This window comes from Lagopus leucura, unplaced genomic scaffold (assembly GCF_019238085.1).
Source record: "Lagopus leucura isolate 7727_CA_CO unplaced genomic scaffold, USGS_WTPT01 Super-Scaffold_100004, whole genome shotgun sequence".
Lineage (NCBI taxonomy): Eukaryota > Metazoa > Chordata > Aves > Galliformes > Phasianidae > Lagopus > Lagopus leucura.
In genome coordinates, this window is record NW_024962264.1 from 52,481,947 (window position 1) to 52,500,867 (window position 18,921).

The 18,921-nt window shown below is 34.0% G+C and overlaps 1 protein-coding gene across 2 annotated transcripts in view; it reads right to left on the minus strand.

Moving 5' to 3' along the window:
- TBC1D19 (TBC1 domain family member 19) overlaps window positions 1–18,921 on the minus strand; it is a 45,995-nt gene that overhangs the window by 15,423 nt on the left and 11,651 nt on the right. For both annotated transcript variants that reach the window (XM_042871993.1, XM_042871994.1), the window contains exons 5-11: window positions 17,133–17,207; window positions 15,991–16,054; window positions 15,043–15,089; window positions 11,860–11,970; window positions 10,415–10,487; window positions 9,670–9,708; window positions 6,602–6,714 (exon numbers count right to left, since the gene is read on the minus strand). In XM_042871993.1, the coding sequence (XP_042727927.1) occupies window positions 6,602–6,714; window positions 9,670–9,708; window positions 10,415–10,487; window positions 11,860–11,970; window positions 15,043–15,089; window positions 15,991–16,054; window positions 17,133–17,207 (522 nt within the window). The remainder of the gene's footprint in view (window positions 1–6,601; window positions 6,715–9,669; window positions 9,709–10,414; window positions 10,488–11,859; window positions 11,971–15,042; window positions 15,090–15,990; window positions 16,055–17,132; window positions 17,208–18,921) is intronic.

Consider the following 18,921-nt stretch of genomic DNA (forward strand, 5'->3'; position numbering starts at 1 on the left):
CTCTGAAGCTCATTTCCAACACTGGAATGAGGTCCAATTAGAACATTCCAAGATTAGAATGAAGTCTTCTGTTGCTCTATATAGGCAAGAAACAGCAAGACAGTTTGTGTAGCATAGTCTGCAGTCAAACAGAAGCATTATGATCTCCTTTTCTACAAACCAAAAAATGAGACACAAAAAGTTTAACTTATTTACAAATAATCACTCAAAGAACTCACGATAGAGATAGAACTGAACTAGAATCAGCAGTTCTTCATCAATAATTTTCAAATAATTACATGTTCTTTAGTAGAGAGCTGTACTAGACAGCACAAAATAAGAAGCTGCGATAAACTTCTTCTTGATTGTCATCAGGCTCCCATGTAATTATGGGCCAGTTGTTTAGAGTAAGATTCAATAAAGCAAAAATTGCTTGTTTCAAGGCACGCAGGCTGCTTACACATTGCAAGAGTTAGGTGGCTCAGAATACCAGTCAGAAAAAGGAAGCCTCTCTGACAAGAACAGTGTTACTTCACATGGTGACAGTCCACAGGGAACCCCCCAGAAAAGCGCATCTTGAGCCTCTTCAAGAATTGAAAGGCTTCTGGCCAACAGGAAACCATAGCTTGGAGAACTCTGATTAACAGCACTCTCCTTTCTTGCTGGGGAAGTTTTGGTCATGCTCAGAATCGTATCTCCAAGGATATTTTATACATATATGGTACAAATATCATGTCTTGAGCCACTCTTCTGTGTTGTCTTTCTAGTCACTATCACTTGCAACCTAACTAGCTTAAGATAATACAAATCATGCTCCAGTAGCATCTAATCTTGCAGATTATGAAATCACCCTAGAATTGTGCATTTAGATCAGATGGATTACGTCTTCAGAGAACTGTAAAGTCAATAGGAAAAGTACCTGAAGTTACTGCCCTCAAAGCTCAACAGCAAATGAGTGACATTTTTACTTAAAAATTCCCAAATAAAAAATGTTTCACCCATTGTTTTTCAGATTTATCTATTAACCTCTTTGCCTTGCCTGCCCAGAGGCAGAGATAATAGTGTTTATGTTTCATGATCTGTGAAGCTTCATGAGTTAATGCTCATAGGCCAATTCAAGCTTTTAAGTTGCTACGTATATGTAACTAATGCTGTATATTTAAATGCTGTATATTTATGCTTACATTTAATCAGAGTTTCAAGCCAAAAAGATTAGGTTGCATTAAATAACTGTTGTAAGTCTACATTATTTTTAGTCTTTACAATGTTCTCAGGCATAAAACACAGAAAACGTTTTAAAAAATACAATAAAATCCCATTCCAGTTACTTAACATAAGTCAAATACAGTCCCAAATGTCTGCATTTTACTTGAACAAACTGAATTCTGCTACAACTCTGAAAGCCAAAACAATGATGTATTGTTTAGAAAACAGAAGCAGCAGCAGAGAACATTAACAACTTCATCATTTAGAACTTGTTTGTACAGCACAAGGCTGAGCTTTTTTCCTTGGTGCTTGTTTTGCTACTGAAGGAAAACATTAAAAACAAATTTTTCATTGAATGCATTGAGAAGAGTTAATTTAGCGATATCAGATGGATCTGTCAGTTTCCCAGGAAACCTTACATAAACACAGCATCAAAGAAAGAACAGACATCAGAAACAAACTGAATGCTAAATCCACCTGAACTGACTCTGCAAGTGAAGGTTAGAGGCAATTTCAATCATAAACAGAGCTCAGATGGATGTCAAGATAACATCAGAAGAATAAAAGCAAAACCTGGCATTCAAATATGAAAGTAAATCAGAAGAATCAAATCATTCAATTCTTTTAGAAAAGATTGAAAATATTTCTAAATTGAAAACTAATTATCTATCTATTTCAGACTTTGTTGTAGCAATTTAAGGAATGGTCTCAGCTTTCCATTTTATAATTTTAAGGAATCTTAAAATATTACTCTATAAAGCATGACTAGAAGTTTAAATAAAATAAAATCTAACCAACAACCATAGACAAGGTATAGCCACCATTTATTTCACTGAATAATAACTAGCTAAATTATATCACATTAACATTTGAACTGCAGAGTATTTAGAGACAACATAATACCCAAATTACAGCTGACAATTTTTCATGTGTTATCAGTAAAGACTGCCTCAAAATGCACATTAGCTGCCTACTTATCCACTACATGCTGAAAGAAAAAAAAATGATAATATGAATGATACTACTGAATGTGCTCATGAACAGTTTTTAGCTGGAGCACATGTTTTATAAAGGTGTTTGTGAGAACTGTCCCTGTTTAACCATGAAAATATATATTTTCTATTTCTGGGTATTCTAGGATGATAAACAAGCAAGAAGTTGGAAAGACACAAAGCTCTACGCTTGAGAATAAATGTCCTTTGAAAGTGTTTTTGTAGCTATTTTGCCTCGGAGAGACAATTTGAGCCAAACTCTGTAACAGAGAATTTTTCCTCAACACTTTCTACTGTGGGATGCATCCCAAATTAATGACAAAGTTTGGAGTTGCCCTTCATTATTGGTAATGGTTTATAACTAACACACAAAAGTTTTAGAATACTACTAAACTTGGATGGAAAATATTCAGAATAGCCACATTCTGTCTCATTAAGCAGAAAGTCAAAGGCAATCTTTTCTTTTAAAGAGAAAATTAACAACTTGTCTTCCCTACCAGCAGTGGCGCAGAAGCATCTTACAAATGACGGAAACCTACAATGTAACTTCTCCTACTACAGTGGCAAAATGAAGCTCATGACTGAACGGTACTTGATGAAACAACCACCCTTCACTGTAATCTGAGAAAGAGATTCCAATAATCTAATGTTTTCTGTTACAATTTCCTTGTTTTAATTTCTCCAGAAGTGCTTCTTCCAGAGAAGAAAGTGATGTAAAGGCAAAGAGCTATCTTTTGCTAGACATGGAGAACACGGTTATCAATTTATATGCAAAAACAAGAATTCTTCTAAAAATACCCCTAGTTGAGGTTAAACAGTGGCTCCAAGGCACCAGTTAATGCTATCTCTAGAGCAGTGTTTTGCACTAACCTTTTCCCTTCATAACTAGCAAACTACTAAACTATATTTTATGTTGGCTTACCAGGGTCCATAGATTTTCCTGCTATTATTAAAATATTTTTTTAAATCACAAATAAAACTAATCATTTAAATATCTGATCCTTTCATCTCAGCAGTCAAAATAACTTGACATTAAATTTAATTATTGTACTGCTTTTTCAGACTTAGAACAGATTTAGTGTTTTGATATGCAAGGAACGACTTTACTGGATGTACAAAGAACTGAATTCTGTACAAGAACAAAAAGGATTCATAATGGATGCAATACAGTGCTCATATCACATGTTTACCAGTTTCAATGCAGTTTTGTTTATTCATAATGAATCAAAGAACTGTTTGGATTATGATCCAAAGCTGTAGTCCTTTTCAGTAGACTCCTGTGAAATGTAAAATATATCCTCAGTCACAGTGACAACAGTGTTACTAGGTTCTCAGCTTTTTGAACAGAAGAGATTTGAGTGGGAATCTAAGGCTTCTGATCCTTAGCCTAGTAGCTGCACTGATGTTACATGCTGCTACATAATGCCCTATTACAAACTTCTCACCCCACTCGCTTGTTATGTTTTTAAACCTAGAAAGTTACACTCAGTAAAAGCTGCATTAAGTAAAGCGTTACTGATTTCTTTGTGCTAGACTTCTCAGTATTAAGATTTCCAACCTGTTAACTCAAAAGTGTACAAAAAAAAAAATAATAATAAAGGTATGAAATAATTTTAAGAAAAAAAAAAATTCTAAGCACTGTTTGAATGTGAGTGCAGTGGATGAATAGGGTAACAAAAGAAAGGGGGGAAAAAGAGTATTTAACAGATTTTTAGTAACTGCATGCCATCTGTTTGGTGCAATGAATGAGACAGATGTCCCACAGGAAAACCTGAATCACACAGTCACAAGGTCATATGATTTTATACACACACACACACACACACACACACAGCAAACTGGACTGACTGTACAGACTACTATGTGATAGTAGTTGATAGGCTTTTGAAGGCTTGACTTTTCAACCTCAAAAATGCTTTTTAAACAGTTTCTCTAAAACATACAGATACAAATGAAAACTAATAAACAATTCATTGCCAGGCAGTGTTTTTAAAAACATCTAAATAACTACACAGAACTTACAGTTGCCAATTATACTGCTAGATTGCCAGTATTATCCCTTAGTTGGCTGTGCACTGGCTTTATACAGAGGCTGAGCTTTATTGAATACTTTTTTCCAAATAACAATATTTGATGCTAGCACACCCAATGCCTATCATACCAAACACTTGTAACTTTTAGATTAAAAGAAGGAAATCATGATTCTTTTGAGTTATAGATGCACATATCTATAAATGTAATAGATCCTAAACTGCAGATCAAAAATATTACAGTAAGAAATCCTTGCAACCACACAATTCAATTCTAGCAGAGAAAGAATACATATGAGGTAGAAGGGGAAAATGTATTAGATAAACCAATAAAGCCTAAAAAAACACAGCAGACTGAAAAAACAGCCCCAAGCATCTGAAAACTGCTTTGCTATATTTTGCAAAAAAAATGAAGGTGTATATGGAAGAAGTCTCAGGTTGTTAATACTCTGGCAATAGTTACATCAATACTTCTGTGAAACACTAACAAAGCATAAAGACAACTATGGGCATTCCGCTTATAACACAGCTACAGTAACTCATGTGCTACCCCACCAGTCTACAAGCAGTTACTAAGTTTCTCTGTCAGAAAGCCTATTCCTTTAATGTGTTTCACACTCAAAATCCACAAAGCAATTGTAACTTACAGCACAGGACAACAAACGCTATGCTACATCATGCAGAAATAGTCTTTTTCTATGTCATCTTAGCATACTATACAAGCATTTGTAAACTCAGTGTTTTAGTAGATATTCTCCAATATAGTGTATCTTTCTACATTTACAATCATTTCTGTTCTATGTGGAAGGATGTGGGGGATTTTTTTTTTCTCTCTTTTCCAGTTCCTAATTTCAACAATTTGAAGCTGTTGACAAACTTGCAGTTCCACATCATTTCATCCGTCCTCACTTACCATTTTTTCCTGAGGTTTCTCATTCTCCAGCCACTTGACATCACCTCAGCTGCACCACAAAGCACTGTCTCACAGTAATTCCCTACGTATAGCTAAATAAGATCATTCTTAAGGCTCTGAACCCTGTAGAATATCTCCTGAAGGGGAATGTGAAAATACAGCTTGTTCCCCTTTAAAAAGAAAAGTGACTGTTGAGCTGTACACATCAATTTCAGGAACTAGATTTTGATAAATCTATTTCCATATGAGCTCATGCTTTACATGAACATAATGTGAAATATTCTTTTTATTATTATTATTTTATTGACTTTCAGTCATCAAAACATTTTACTTTTATTATTATTATTATTATTCAACTATTTCACTTTCTACATTAAGATAAAGATGCTCTGAGAGCACATAGGACTTAGCAGGATATAAACAAATGCAGTCTAACCAACAGCATTAATTTCACATGATAATACTCCTGCTCTCTTAAAGACTTATAAACTTCAAGTTGATCTAATAATTTCACAGAACTAAAGTCTTGTGTTAAGCATCTTGATTAAGATTTATAATATTCTGTTACTGTTTCAACAGCTTCTTCTACAGAAGATTTAATCTTTATTTACTAGAAACAAAAGCCTGCTCGAGTTTTTCAAAAAAGAAGAAGCTAAGTAATTCCAATTCCAGGCCAAATAATTTTAATAAAGACTTGTTTTTGCACAAATACTTGCTAAGTAAATTGTCAACAAACAGGATTCAGGTTTATTTTTAAGGATAATATCTTATCAATGTACTCTGTACTTACCAGCCTCAGAGTTGTAAGAAAGTGACAACAGCTTCAAAGGACATGAAATACAGTAAAATTGCCACATTTGTGACCAAACTTACATCTCTGCATGTTATTTTAATTGAAATCAAAATATTGCATCAAAATAGTCACAATTCTGAAATGACTTACATAAGGATTTAACTTCCTATGGTATGAATATACTAGATATACTGATCGTCTTCTAATACTGCAACAGATTTCATTCTTGAGGACTTCAGTAAAACACAAAGTAATATGAAAAAATGCTGCTGTGCAAACAGGCATGAAAACAATCCACAAATATAAAGCCATTTACAAGATATGTATATGCAGACTATGACTGGTTCTAACAGCCAGGAAAAAGGCACATGCGTTTTCTTTTTATAAAACTTCAGAGAATTTCATCTTTATAAGACTTCTTTCTTGTCTCCTCTGAAAGAACGTCAGCACCATTAAGGAAAAGTTCAGAAGCTAGGTAGATCAAATAATTAGTCTGTTCCATAGTATTTTGCTTATATACTTAGAGAAGAGCCTAAAAGTCTTTACCACAACACTGAGGTTTCTGAAAGGAATGTGTATCAGTTAGTGCGAAAACTCAGTAGAATATTTCATTATCTTTTTCAAGAACAGAAAAAATGTGTTTTCACACACACACACCTTCACATTTTGCTCTTACTTTGTCCCTTACCTCTGGCTGATTAGAAATATTCAGAATGAGGGCCCATAGATCAGCTCGGAGTGCTGTTGGACATCCCTGACGAACATATTGTTGAGCTGCAGCACTATCTTGTTCTGCTAAAACTGTAAAAAATGAAGCAAGCAATAAACAACAGTAATTTAAGATTTCCAAAGTTTATCAGGCTATCAAGTTCCTTATTTCTCAATTGCTATTTTATAAGTACTAAAAATCGAATGTATACCAAAAATAACAGAGTTCTGTAACATTTCTATGTATTTGAAATGGACATTAGTCTGGATTCAAAAATAAAAATAGAAAAAAAAAAATTGTATTATAAAGAAATACATTTCATCGAAATTTAATGCCTTCCTTTTTTCTGCTTATGTAACTTATCACAGTTTTCTGTGCAAGCAATCATTTGGAAATATTTGTTTCAGGTGATGTTTGTTATAAGAAAAGAATTCAAACATCTATTTGACAAATAAATCACATACATGCAAGTAATAAAGAATGCAAGAGAGTAAGGTTAATACTAGATAGCATTTGATAGTGTGAGTGCAGTTTAGCCCTTTAAACATATAACATGAAGATTCAGGAACAGGGTGAACTGTCTAGTTTACCATGTTGTAAACATTAACTAAAGAGAAAATATCTAAAAGGCCTGGTTTCCACAATTCAGTTTTGAAGTAGCTCTTTGGGAAAGAAAACAATCGACATTCTGTCATTAGCAGAGGAATAGCACTTAGATGTCTTTACTCAAGCCCAGTTGCAGCTTCTAGGCTGACACCAAGTGGAACAAGCAGTTGTATATAGCCACAAAATACTCCAGTACAAGTGTTATCTTATATCAAATATGAGATTGCTACTTACTCTGTTTTCTTACTGCCCCTATTTTGATGTTAACTATCTAGAGATGGGTTTGGGAGAATATTTCTGTGAGCTGATTGACTTTTGCAAAGTGTTTGAATATTTTAGAAAGTACTGTAAACCACAATGTAAATAAATTTCAAGATGGAAAATATTGATCTCATTGAGGCAATTATGATACTCAAATTGATTTTGGATTTTTCAGCTTGATTAGTAGTGTGTGATTAAAATCTAAGTTGCGGTAGATAGTAAGAACAAAAAAACTTAACTGCCCACAGATCAATACTTTTCTGGTAGTGAGATGCTTTCAAATCTGCATCCTCCAATTTTCCAGCAGTCTCAGAAATAACTTGCTATTCTAAATTTAACTGTATATTAAAATTACCATATCAGTCTTGTAACGGAAGGATGAAGTCAGATTCAAAAACCTACTGAATTGATTCCTCTCTTTTTTCCTCTCTTTTTAAGTACTGAATGGACTGTTCTGCCAATTTTTTGTTTAACCTGTAGAGCTCTAACACAGATGTTGTGTGATCTCCTTTTCTTCCCCTAAAGAGCAAAATTGAAAGACATTCCTGCAGTTCCCACAAAACTTCAGAAAAGACTGTGACTCATCACAGCGTCTATGAGTGTTTACCTTGCCATTTTTTACTGAGACACAAAGTATGAAAAAATAGCTTTTTCACATACAAGATGACTTTTTCAATATAATTACAGAATTACAAATTAAAATACAATAATGGCAACTCCTCACACTAAGTAATATTTCTCATAAGAGAAAATCAATGCATCTGTGACATGCAAGGTCATAAACAACATCCAATGGAGCATGGAGAAAGACTTCCCTTGAATGAACTTAAATATTCATGGTCAAGCCTTTAGCTTGCAGTTTTACAAGATTCTGTGTCTTTGCACAGATACAAAGCTAAGACAATCTGTGTAATAGAGCCTGCTCTACACAGACAAGAGATGAGCATTAAAAATTACATTGTGTGGGGGTTTAAATCTCAGTAAGTCTTGAATAGAGATTTTTTAGGGGACAAAATAGAGAAGAACTGGGATTGTTTAGTTTGTAGAAGAGAAGGCTCAGGGAAGACTTTATAGCTCTTCAGCTACCTGAAAGGAGGGTGTGATGAGGAGGAGCTCAGCCTCTTCTCCTATATAACTAGTGATAGGACTAGAAGGAATGGTCTCAAGTTGGGCCAGGCTAAGTTCAGTTTGGATATTGGGAAATACTTCTTTGAAAGAGTGGTCAAGTGCTGGAATGGGCTGCCCAGGGAACTGGTTGAGTCACTGTCTCTGGAGGTGTTCAAGGAACATTTAGATGTTGTACTAAGGGACGCAGTTTAGTGGGAAATATTGGTGGCAGGTGGACAGCTTGACTAGATGATTTTTGAGGTTTTTTCAACCTTGATGATTCTATGAAGAGGGAGATGGACTGTACCCTAATAAGTTGCACTGGAACAGAGAACAAAATGGACAAAATGGACAAAATAAGAACCACATTAAGAGAGGAAAAACAGAAAGCTCATTGATTGGTCAGTGAAACAACAAAAGGGAGTGAAGGAGTTTTGGAATTGCATCAACCCCCTTTTTCGTTTGATAAAGTTTAAAAGGAATCACAAGCTACAGTAACTAATGGGTATTGCTGGATTTCAAACATTGTATGTATGCTTATAAAATCAAATCTGAACTAAGAAATGTTTATTCTTTTCCAGATCATTTCTCATCCTTCGAGGAAACTCCTGAACATTTTCAGAAAAAAAAGGTGTATACATGGTGGTTAAGTACTGCAATATTTAACAAGTTCTGCAGTTGCAAATAAACATTAAAACATTCTTTTCTGATGCAGACGTAAAACCCATTACACTAATGAGAACTGTGTATGCACGGAAAGGAGTCCAGAACCTTTCGATTTTAAAATGAAATTCAGCAGTGACCTAAGTTATCACCAAAAAGCTGCTGTCTATGCTTCCTATTTGATTTTAATAAAATATCTGTGGAACTATTTATCTGATAGCTACTGGTAGTCTGCGATGCTTCCTTTTCCATCCTTGTTTAAATTACAATGTTATTATTGACTATGTTTTGTTCTAGTCTGCCTAAGTTGTTAAAATTCTAAAGGCGTATGAGATATAAAATTACTGGATGTATTTGTTACTAATCAGTTTTTTTGTTTATTTTACAGATGGAAATAGAAGCCTACCTACCTTTTTGTCCAACACGTACATGCTCATTTTCAAAGAACTCTAGAAAATTAAGAAATAAAGACGAATTGCAAATATTAGACAAGAAAATAAAAAAAAACTAGTACACTATTCCGTATTTTTCTACATATCTCTAGCAATAAGAAATAAGCTGAATGTGAAGGCACTAAAATTAAATTGCATCAGCATCAATGTTCTTTTTCAAGGAATAATACTAAACAACTTCTGGTCACAGAGACAAAAATACAAAAGCTGCACTGTGCTACAGGAACTAAGACTTTTAATTAGGTAAATTTCCATTTTAAAAGAAAAATAACTTTATAATATAGCATTTTTCATTTTTGAGTAAAATATCATTTTAAGGCTTGGTTCTACTGGAATAACTGAAGACAAGGAAAAATAATAGAAGCCGTTTATATGTACATATATTAACAGTGTCACACTACAGGGTTGACGAGATTTTTCTGTATTTTCTGTATTTTTGGAAACAGGCCGTTTTCTTGTCTAGTGTTCAAATTCTTGAAATAAACTTACTTTCAAGTGAAGCTGACTATTTTACATCTCTTTAAATCTGACCCCTCAGTATTTGAAATGCTGTCTATTATTAGCTATATTTAAAGAATATCACTACAAACCGAACAAACATTTATGGTTTCTTGTGAAAGAAATACACAGATTATTTAATATTTGCACAGTATTCTATGCATTAGTGTTCTAATTAAATGAGTGAAGCACAGCATTAGCTAACCAGGAGGCACTTGTGCTGAATCATCAATACCCAGTTGTCCTATGTTTAAGTCTAGTTCACTGAAGTCTTCTTTCTGAAAAGAAACAAAACCATAAAAAGGAAATTAACAGCTTTTAATTCCCAGATCACAAGAATTCTTCTCAAAGTCTAAATGCAAATATTTTCTCCACAAAATGTATTCCTTTTAAATGCATATTTATGACATAAGAGCTCAGGTCTTTAAAAGGAGAAGAATCGCACATCAATCCTTACTCTAATTTCAGTTTTCAAGATGCCTATGAGCTATGCCAGGATGTAATAAAGTGGAACATGAAACATTAGGTTAATGATCTCTAATTCCGAGCTATTTCTCAACCCAGATGCAAGTTTGTCTATCGGCACAAAATGCTGACAAATCTTATGAGTGGGGCATTAAGAATAGCTCTCCTATCGTCCAGCGATAAGACTTACATTCAAATTCCTTTCATTTACAGTCTGAAATTATAACAGGATTGAAAATTAATTTAAGAAAATCAGAAACTGATTGCCAGGTTAACTGATCTTGTGCAGCTCAAATAAAACAGAGACTAAGATAAATTGAATAGTCAGAAGTTTTTGGGGTTTTTTTTTTCATAAAAAAAAAGTGTCATGGTTTTGTGATTCTTGGTTTTCAGTATTCCACATCATAACATCATGTGGGGCACTGAGAGTTTAACTGTTAATGCTCAAGTCCTGGGTACCTGCCCTGAAGAGAAGAAGAACTACATTCCCCAGGGGACTTTGCGCTCAGGGAGAGGAGATTTAACTCCTGGCAAGGTCACCTGATTGCTCTCTTTTTCGTCTGCCTTCGTCGTGGGCGCTGCTCCTGTCTCCCTGCTGCTCAACTGGACTGCGCATCTCACTTCAGCTTTATGGTGAGGTCTATCCACCTTTCAGACATTCTCTCATTATATTTATTAGCTTCAATTCTAATTACATTGTATTATGGTGTGTTATCTTGCATTCCGATACCATATTTAGTAAATTAGTTTGTTTCTCCTCAGATCGGTGCCGCTGTTTTCAATTATTTTGGGGTCCCCTTTTTCCTGAGGCGCGGATCCGCAGATCCCTCCGCCCCGCTGGTCACGGAACCGGGCTGAACCAGCCCATAAACCGTTGACAAAAAGTTAAGAAAACATGCATGAGCACATATATCCAATCAACAGCTGCATGGCACACAATGAAAATTTCCCAACTGACTGACAAGTTAGCACTTACGTTTTCTTTGTCATTAAGAATGTCTTATCATAAAATTTTTCTACGTTGTATTTTAACTAGCGATCCACTTTGTGTTCATGCCGATTTTCATTTACAAAAGGAAAAACTTACCTCAATTTTAATATACCGTATTGTTGTACAGATTCTCATTCATCACCAAGGCAAAATTATTTTTATAGAAACTTACTGTTAAGAAAGAATATACTTACTAATTCTGGAATAACTTTAACTTTTAGAGGAACTTGAATTAGCCCCAGATGATTTCTGAAACTAGGCTGTTCTCCATTTTCATAATTTGGGTTTCGAAGATTCATCAGGACCTTAAAAACGACAGCTCCATCATTCCTTGCACATACTTGGAAATTTACATTCAGAACTGCTCCCAAAATCAATACTGCAAACTGTACCTTTGGCATACAACCATTTCCCACAACTCCTACATGTACAGGCCCAAATTACCAAACTCTACGTTTTCAAAACAAAAAAAGAAGCCAACTTTTTCAGGGAACAAACATACTCCACTTTGAAAAGTAAGCTCAACTTATGACATAAAAAAGCAGAAAGCATTTTCCATAAATGAGACTAAGAGCTGGTTACATACAAATGTCTTCACTAAAATTAGCTTCCTTTGCAAAGCTATTTGAATCTTTCTGATGGCTACAGTATCTAGGATATTCTATAGCACTACTGCTTTTCTGAAAGAATCTTTATTCATGCTTTTACACTGGCAATCCTACATAGTGTTGAATCAAAACGAGGTACAATTTGCTACTACAATATTTTCTTACTAAATAACAAAACCTCCAAATACTTTCTTCCATGTAAGTTTTTTTATTTTATTTTTACAAAATCAAAAATCTGAAGTAAGGATAAAATTCAAAAGAGAAGAACTTAATGTCAAGGTAAATAACTGGAATATAGAAAAGAATTTAATCTGACATATACTATTATTATATGTTTTAATATTATAATGTTAAGCTGGCAAAGATTCCTTCAAAGGTAAATTTCCAGCTTTTATGAAATTCTGCAACATTCTATTTCTACAATTCTCAGTCTTAAATATTCTAATACCATGGAAACTCACCATCAGACTGGTAAATTAAAAGATTAATGAAACAAACTGAGATTTCTGGAAAGAAAACAGTCTTAGGAAAAAAAAAAAAAAAAAAGTGACCTAGAAAGTCACTACATAAGTCTAAAATGAAAATGGATTTGCAGATTCAAGATTAAATGCACAATGTGACTGTTAGTGCAGTGATGGAAAACAGAATAAATTAAAATTTGTTTAATCAAATTTTCTGTCATGAGTAACTTGAAAAGAGGAGTCCTTAAGAAAAGTAATAAAGTGAATATCAAGTTAATTGTGGGATTCAGAAATGTATTTACAATTGATAAGCATGAAACAATTCACACTTAACAATCAGTCTTCTCTACACTACAAAAGACATTCCACTAAACTTATAATGAATCATTTCAAACATTAAAATACATTAACCTCTGACTGATCTAGACCCTGACTGATCTAGATTGATGCGACTAAATGAGAAGATCATCTCAACTCTAAAAATCTATTCTGTCACATTCTTGATGATGTGGTTCCTGAATAACTGGCAGGATATACAACTGAGGATTTTGTACATTTCATTTTCCATCTTATTTTAATCCCAAACCTCCTACTGTGTTGTTATTAAGTACTGTTGACGACAGCAAATTTATTGTTCTATATTAAAATATAGCTGATAAAGTAAGTTCTATTTTATATATACATTCTACACTTGAACCATGCAAAATGATGGGTAGTACCATCATTTCTGATTTTTAAGTCTTGACAATCATGTAATCTCTTCTTTGTAACGATTTTGTTTGATTAAAGACCAAAACCTGTCAACTCCAAACATTTCTATTTAATGTTTGATTTTTCACAATCCTATATGACCTAAAATTTCAAACACCAATTAGTCAAGCAGCTTTATGTATTGCAATTTAATATTTATAATTAATTATGAAATAAGTTGGGAAATTGCTTTCAGAGGAAAAGTTAGCTTAAATCAGGTTATTCTTCGGAGAAACAGAAGGTCACAAATATAATTTAAAACTACAGCTAACAAATAAAAGAGAACAGCACTTTGTTTTGTAAACAATACCTGGAATCATAAAATGTGTCCATTTTCACTTGTTATAAATGCCAATTTGTCTGAAATACCAGTGCAAACATATTAGAAATGTATTAATCACTACAAAATCATCATTTTTGCAGTTCAACTGTCTGCCTTGTCCAGTTATCTGACAAATGCATGAACTCCTGCTGCAGATGTACCCACACGGCCAACTTATCTCAGAACAAGAGTGAGACTTCACAAGAGAATCTCTGGACCTTTTCCAACTACTGTGCTTGGTTAACATCACAACCAAGATGTACCTTTAGCACATTTGATGCATTCTGGTCATAGACTGGCAGGCAGTCGAAGTAATCAGACTGGAATTTAGCTGAAGTAAGACCCCTAAAAATCCACACTGTGAATGCTGCACCAACTCTTCTACACTACAAACACACTTCTACTGCACTGCAACCTGTTAATATCAACACAGCTCTTTCTTTTTTAGAGACTGTTGTTCACCATTGATCTTTCTATTGTTGCTGAACTAGAACTGCAGCAGTTAAAAGATTTAAGAATATCTCCACCACTTCTACAAGTGCTGGATAACATAAGAAGTTACCTTAACAGTTCAATATTCTAATCTACTTTAGAATTCTTAAAGCCCCACTGGCAATAAGAGAATCCAAACTGCATGCGTGTACGTGACAAGCATTTTCACTTTTTTAGTCTTATCCATAGAGTAGGACTATATGGATATTACTTATTATTATATTAAACTTAATAAGAGTAAGTTTGTATAGAGTAACAAACAAGAGTCCACGTGCCTTTAGAGCCACTCTCATAAAATACGTTAACCTTAGTTAATGGTCAAATCAGACACTGTCTTAAAAAGTCCTGAAGAAAGTGCAAAGGCTAATCTGATTGAGGGAAGGATCTTGTAGGAGAGAGAGGCTTGTAAATGCTATCCACAAGTGCAAGGGATTTGTGTGGGTTGGCCTCACAGACTGTTCTGGGACCCTGGTAATAGTAGCACTTAGTCTCAATGTAAATATGTACATGGACATCCACTCAGAAAATAAAAATCTAAGGTTCTACAAATACTGTTTACGAACTTTCTATTGTTTCATTCCATGGACAATCATCTCTATCATACCAATTGGGCTTTTTTAGAATAATAGCAAATTGTACTGCTTACTTGCCTCTTTGAGACCTTAAAAAACGCTTTTTCCACCTCACATTAAAAAAAATGTAATGGATGCAACTCAATTGCTGAGATGTTTCATGAATTCTTACCTCAAGAAAATCTTTAGGTGCATAAACAGGCCTGAAGAGACTTAGATCTGAAATAAGATTTCAATTATGGTACCTTAAAACTAAAAGAGATGAAATACACATGCAATTTTCTTATACATGTAACACAATGTAGCAATTTCAATAATGTCTTACAACTAAGATTAAAATAACATCATCATCATCCCAAATATCATGCTTAGAACTATTACACATTCTCCAAGATTATGCTATCAGTCAGTGCCTTGGCTTTCTAAATCCCAAGTATTTAATCGAACATTAGTCCTAGAAAACTTTTTACTGCTTTCACATAAGCTTTTACACTGAGCCCCTTTCAGACATGAAAAGAGATATGATATTCTTAAAAGATTTTTTAAAACATTGTAGATTATAGAATGAAATTTGCTTTAGTAAAATAAAAAGTAGGACTAGTCATCAACAATCCATGAAATGTATTTGTTGTTGTGTAGGTAGTACTCCATGAGATACAAATCATTACCTTTGCAAAATAATTTCTTCTGAGGAGCCTGGGTGTGAATGAACTTGGTTAGCCTTGCTCTCCCAAATGTTAACATGGCTATTCTGTGCAGGTGTTATCTTTTGTTAACAAAATGTCTGAGCTTAATTATCCATAGTTCTGAATATTTTCTTCTTCTTAGCCTGATTTTACACTAAAAAGAGACATGTATTTGCTGTATGAATCTCTAAACCATTGGAATCAGGAGTATTATACCATTAACTCCCAGAGCTGACTCAAAATTAGCACAGTAACTCAAAACAAAATGACAATAAAATGAATACTTATGCACAGTTAAACATTATAAATTAGAAAAAAAAAGACTGAAATCTGTTTACCTTGAAATGATTATATTAATCTCTAGTTGATAAATAACGTGGATTTGACTTATTAACGCACCAAAAATTAATGCATGTGAATTTAGTTGATCTTACCTGGTTCGTCAGTTCCCATTTCATTCCATTTATTAAGCAGCTCTTTCTGCTCACTTGCAGGCCTCTGAAAGTAACCAAGAAAGAAACTCTTCTTTTTTTAACAAAATGAGTAAAAGCATGCCTATTTCAAATATGTAAGTGAATATTACACTTTTAAAATCAGGCTGCACTAGCAACACAAAATTCCTCTGCTAAAAATTAATCCCAAGCTAACAACTGCAGAAAGTCCCAGGCTCCAGTTCAAGGAAAAGAAGGAAAGGTAGAAATTAAACAGTTTTATGGATTTACTAATGAATTTTAGGCTATTTGGTGGTCAGATTCATATTACTGAGCTAGAGCTGGAGCTTCTGGACTTTGTCCTCAAATTCCCATCTGTGGCACAGTCAAACCAAAGTACTATATATTGTATCAAAAATTCTATATATGGTAACAGGAAAATAAATAAAGAATGAAACATTCTAACATTATTATCCTGATCTGTGGTCTTTAAAATTAAAGCTTATAAATAAATAATGAAAAAAATGCAGATTGTCAAAGAGAGCCAGTAATTCTGTGTCAGTATCTTTCTCTCCTAAGTACCAGTTGCAAGGGTGTCAAACCCTTTGATTTACCTGGGTCACACTGAGTTAAGAAGAATTGTCTTGGGCCACATACAAAATATATAATATAGTTAAAGTATGTCAGTATTCAAACTTTATGTTTTTATGAAAATCTGTTTGTTTTTTTTTTTTAAAAAGGGGGAGGGAAACACAAACAACCAGCAAGTTGGGCACATATGATGCAGCAAACAAAATACGTTCACGTTATCTATAGGCTGTGCAGCTGTATCTTATACAGCTGTGTCTGCACACAAAAACATTCTGTTAGAAGCAACGAACATAGCAATTAGCTCTCCCACATGTTGCTCCCTCAAGAGATTAATTCCTGCAACAGCAGAGGAAGATCCTCCTATAGACTGCCATCTTCTCAAGCTCAGCTCAAGCGTACAGTCTGAAAATTATTCTGTATTAAAATATTTTGGAGAGCAGTCCTGCAGCTCTTGATAACCAAGTGTAAAATGAACACTACAAAAAATGCAAGACCAGGCTTAATTTCAGGAAAAAATACGTCAGTTCGGCAACGGAAATTTCATAATACATTACCTTCTGTGCTAGTGGGATACTGAGTTCCGTGCACATACTATTTAGACTTTTTAGAATTCGCTTCTCCCAGCTTCCCTGAAACGCACAAAAAAATTAAATTACGTAAAATTCATTTTTTTCTCCAATTTTGCCTTGCCTGAGAATAAGCTGCTTTCTAAACTCATATATAAAGAAATGATAACAAGAACCACTGACACTTGCAAAAGCATTAAGGGAAAGTTTACACGGTTGTTTAAATAGAAACAACAGAGGAAACGGATTTCATCAACTACATCATCAGAAAGAAGCAGAAAAATGAACTCCCCAAACTTTAGATGTCTAAAAAGCATACATTTCACAGTCACTGATTTATGACATAAGCCTAGTACTTCCTTATGCATCAACAGATGACAAATTCCACAAGTGCAAATGGACAGCTTAAAGAACTATCAGATTTTTCTGATTATTGCATTAGATGTCAAGCTCGCTTCTGTGGCCTGATCTGTGGATAATTCCCCTGGAATTAATGCCAACTAGTACTGACTTCCTAGTCAACTGGCTTTGGATTTTGCTTTCATGATTACAGCTGCACTGGTGGGTTTTATATTTAATTTCGTTTTCTGCAGATGATGAGTCAAGCTTCAACCAAATGAATGTAAGGACTCCTGTTAATTTCATTTAGCTCTATTTATTATTTGTAATTAACTCTAGGCACAAATTTGACAACAGTTAGATACCATCTAACCATTTAAGCTTTTTAAATTTCTGTCCAAAAATGGGCTGCAGTTTATTAGACAGGAAGCAAATAAAGGGAAGGGCAGAAGTTCAAATGTTCTTTTAAGGAAAAAAAAATAATAATAATAAAAAATAAAAAAATAATTTAAAAAAAAGATTATGTCTTGCCTATAATTGCTTTATTTTCGCTTCCATTTACAATATTTTATGACATTTTCTATCAAACACAGTAGTTATCTTTTATCAGTAACATTTTTTTCCCCAAATCAAGTCATCCCTTTACCTTCTCTTCTATAAACAAAACAGGTTGAGTACGGCTGTAAAAAATATTCTCCTGATTGTAGTAATTTTTATAATATTCTGTATAATAATTGTTATTTCATTGTATTACTGCACCCAGTAATACAATGCCTTCCAAGTGCCACAATTACACAATAGCATGACACCAAACTATTTTTTTTCTCTCATGGAGGAACAAAGCATTTACAGTACTCTATTTTGCTGGAGATGGTGGTTTTGTTGCTGGAAGAAATGACAAGTGAGAAAGAACACAAAGACTACGAAACCATACAAGCAAATGGAAGCAAAGAATACAGAGGTGTTAATTAAAAAAACATCAAGTGAAACAATAAAGATCAAAACTTAAAAAATACAAAATGCCAAAATATAAAGGACACAAAAAAAGCACAGAGGAATGAGACAGCTTTGCAAGACTGAGCATTAGCTCATTCCAAAGAGCAATGGAGGCTGATACTCTTAGGGTGACAGCCAACTGCCCAGCCAGAGATGGGTAGCGTTGTTGCACTGAAGGTGCAGCATGTTAGTAATCTACAGTGTTTAGCTTGTTATGAGCTTTGTAAGATCAGAATAGGACAGAATCAGAATATGGCTTCATGGAAGATGTCAGAAACAATTCCTAACATTTCTTCGCACTCAGCTTCATATCTTTATCTCTATTTGTTCTTATATCTTTACATTGCCCACTTGAATTATACATCATTGTTTGCAGAAATTCTCCTAAATCAAGAAAAAGCTGAACTCAGAGAGAACTAAAGAGCAGGTAAGGCTTGCATCA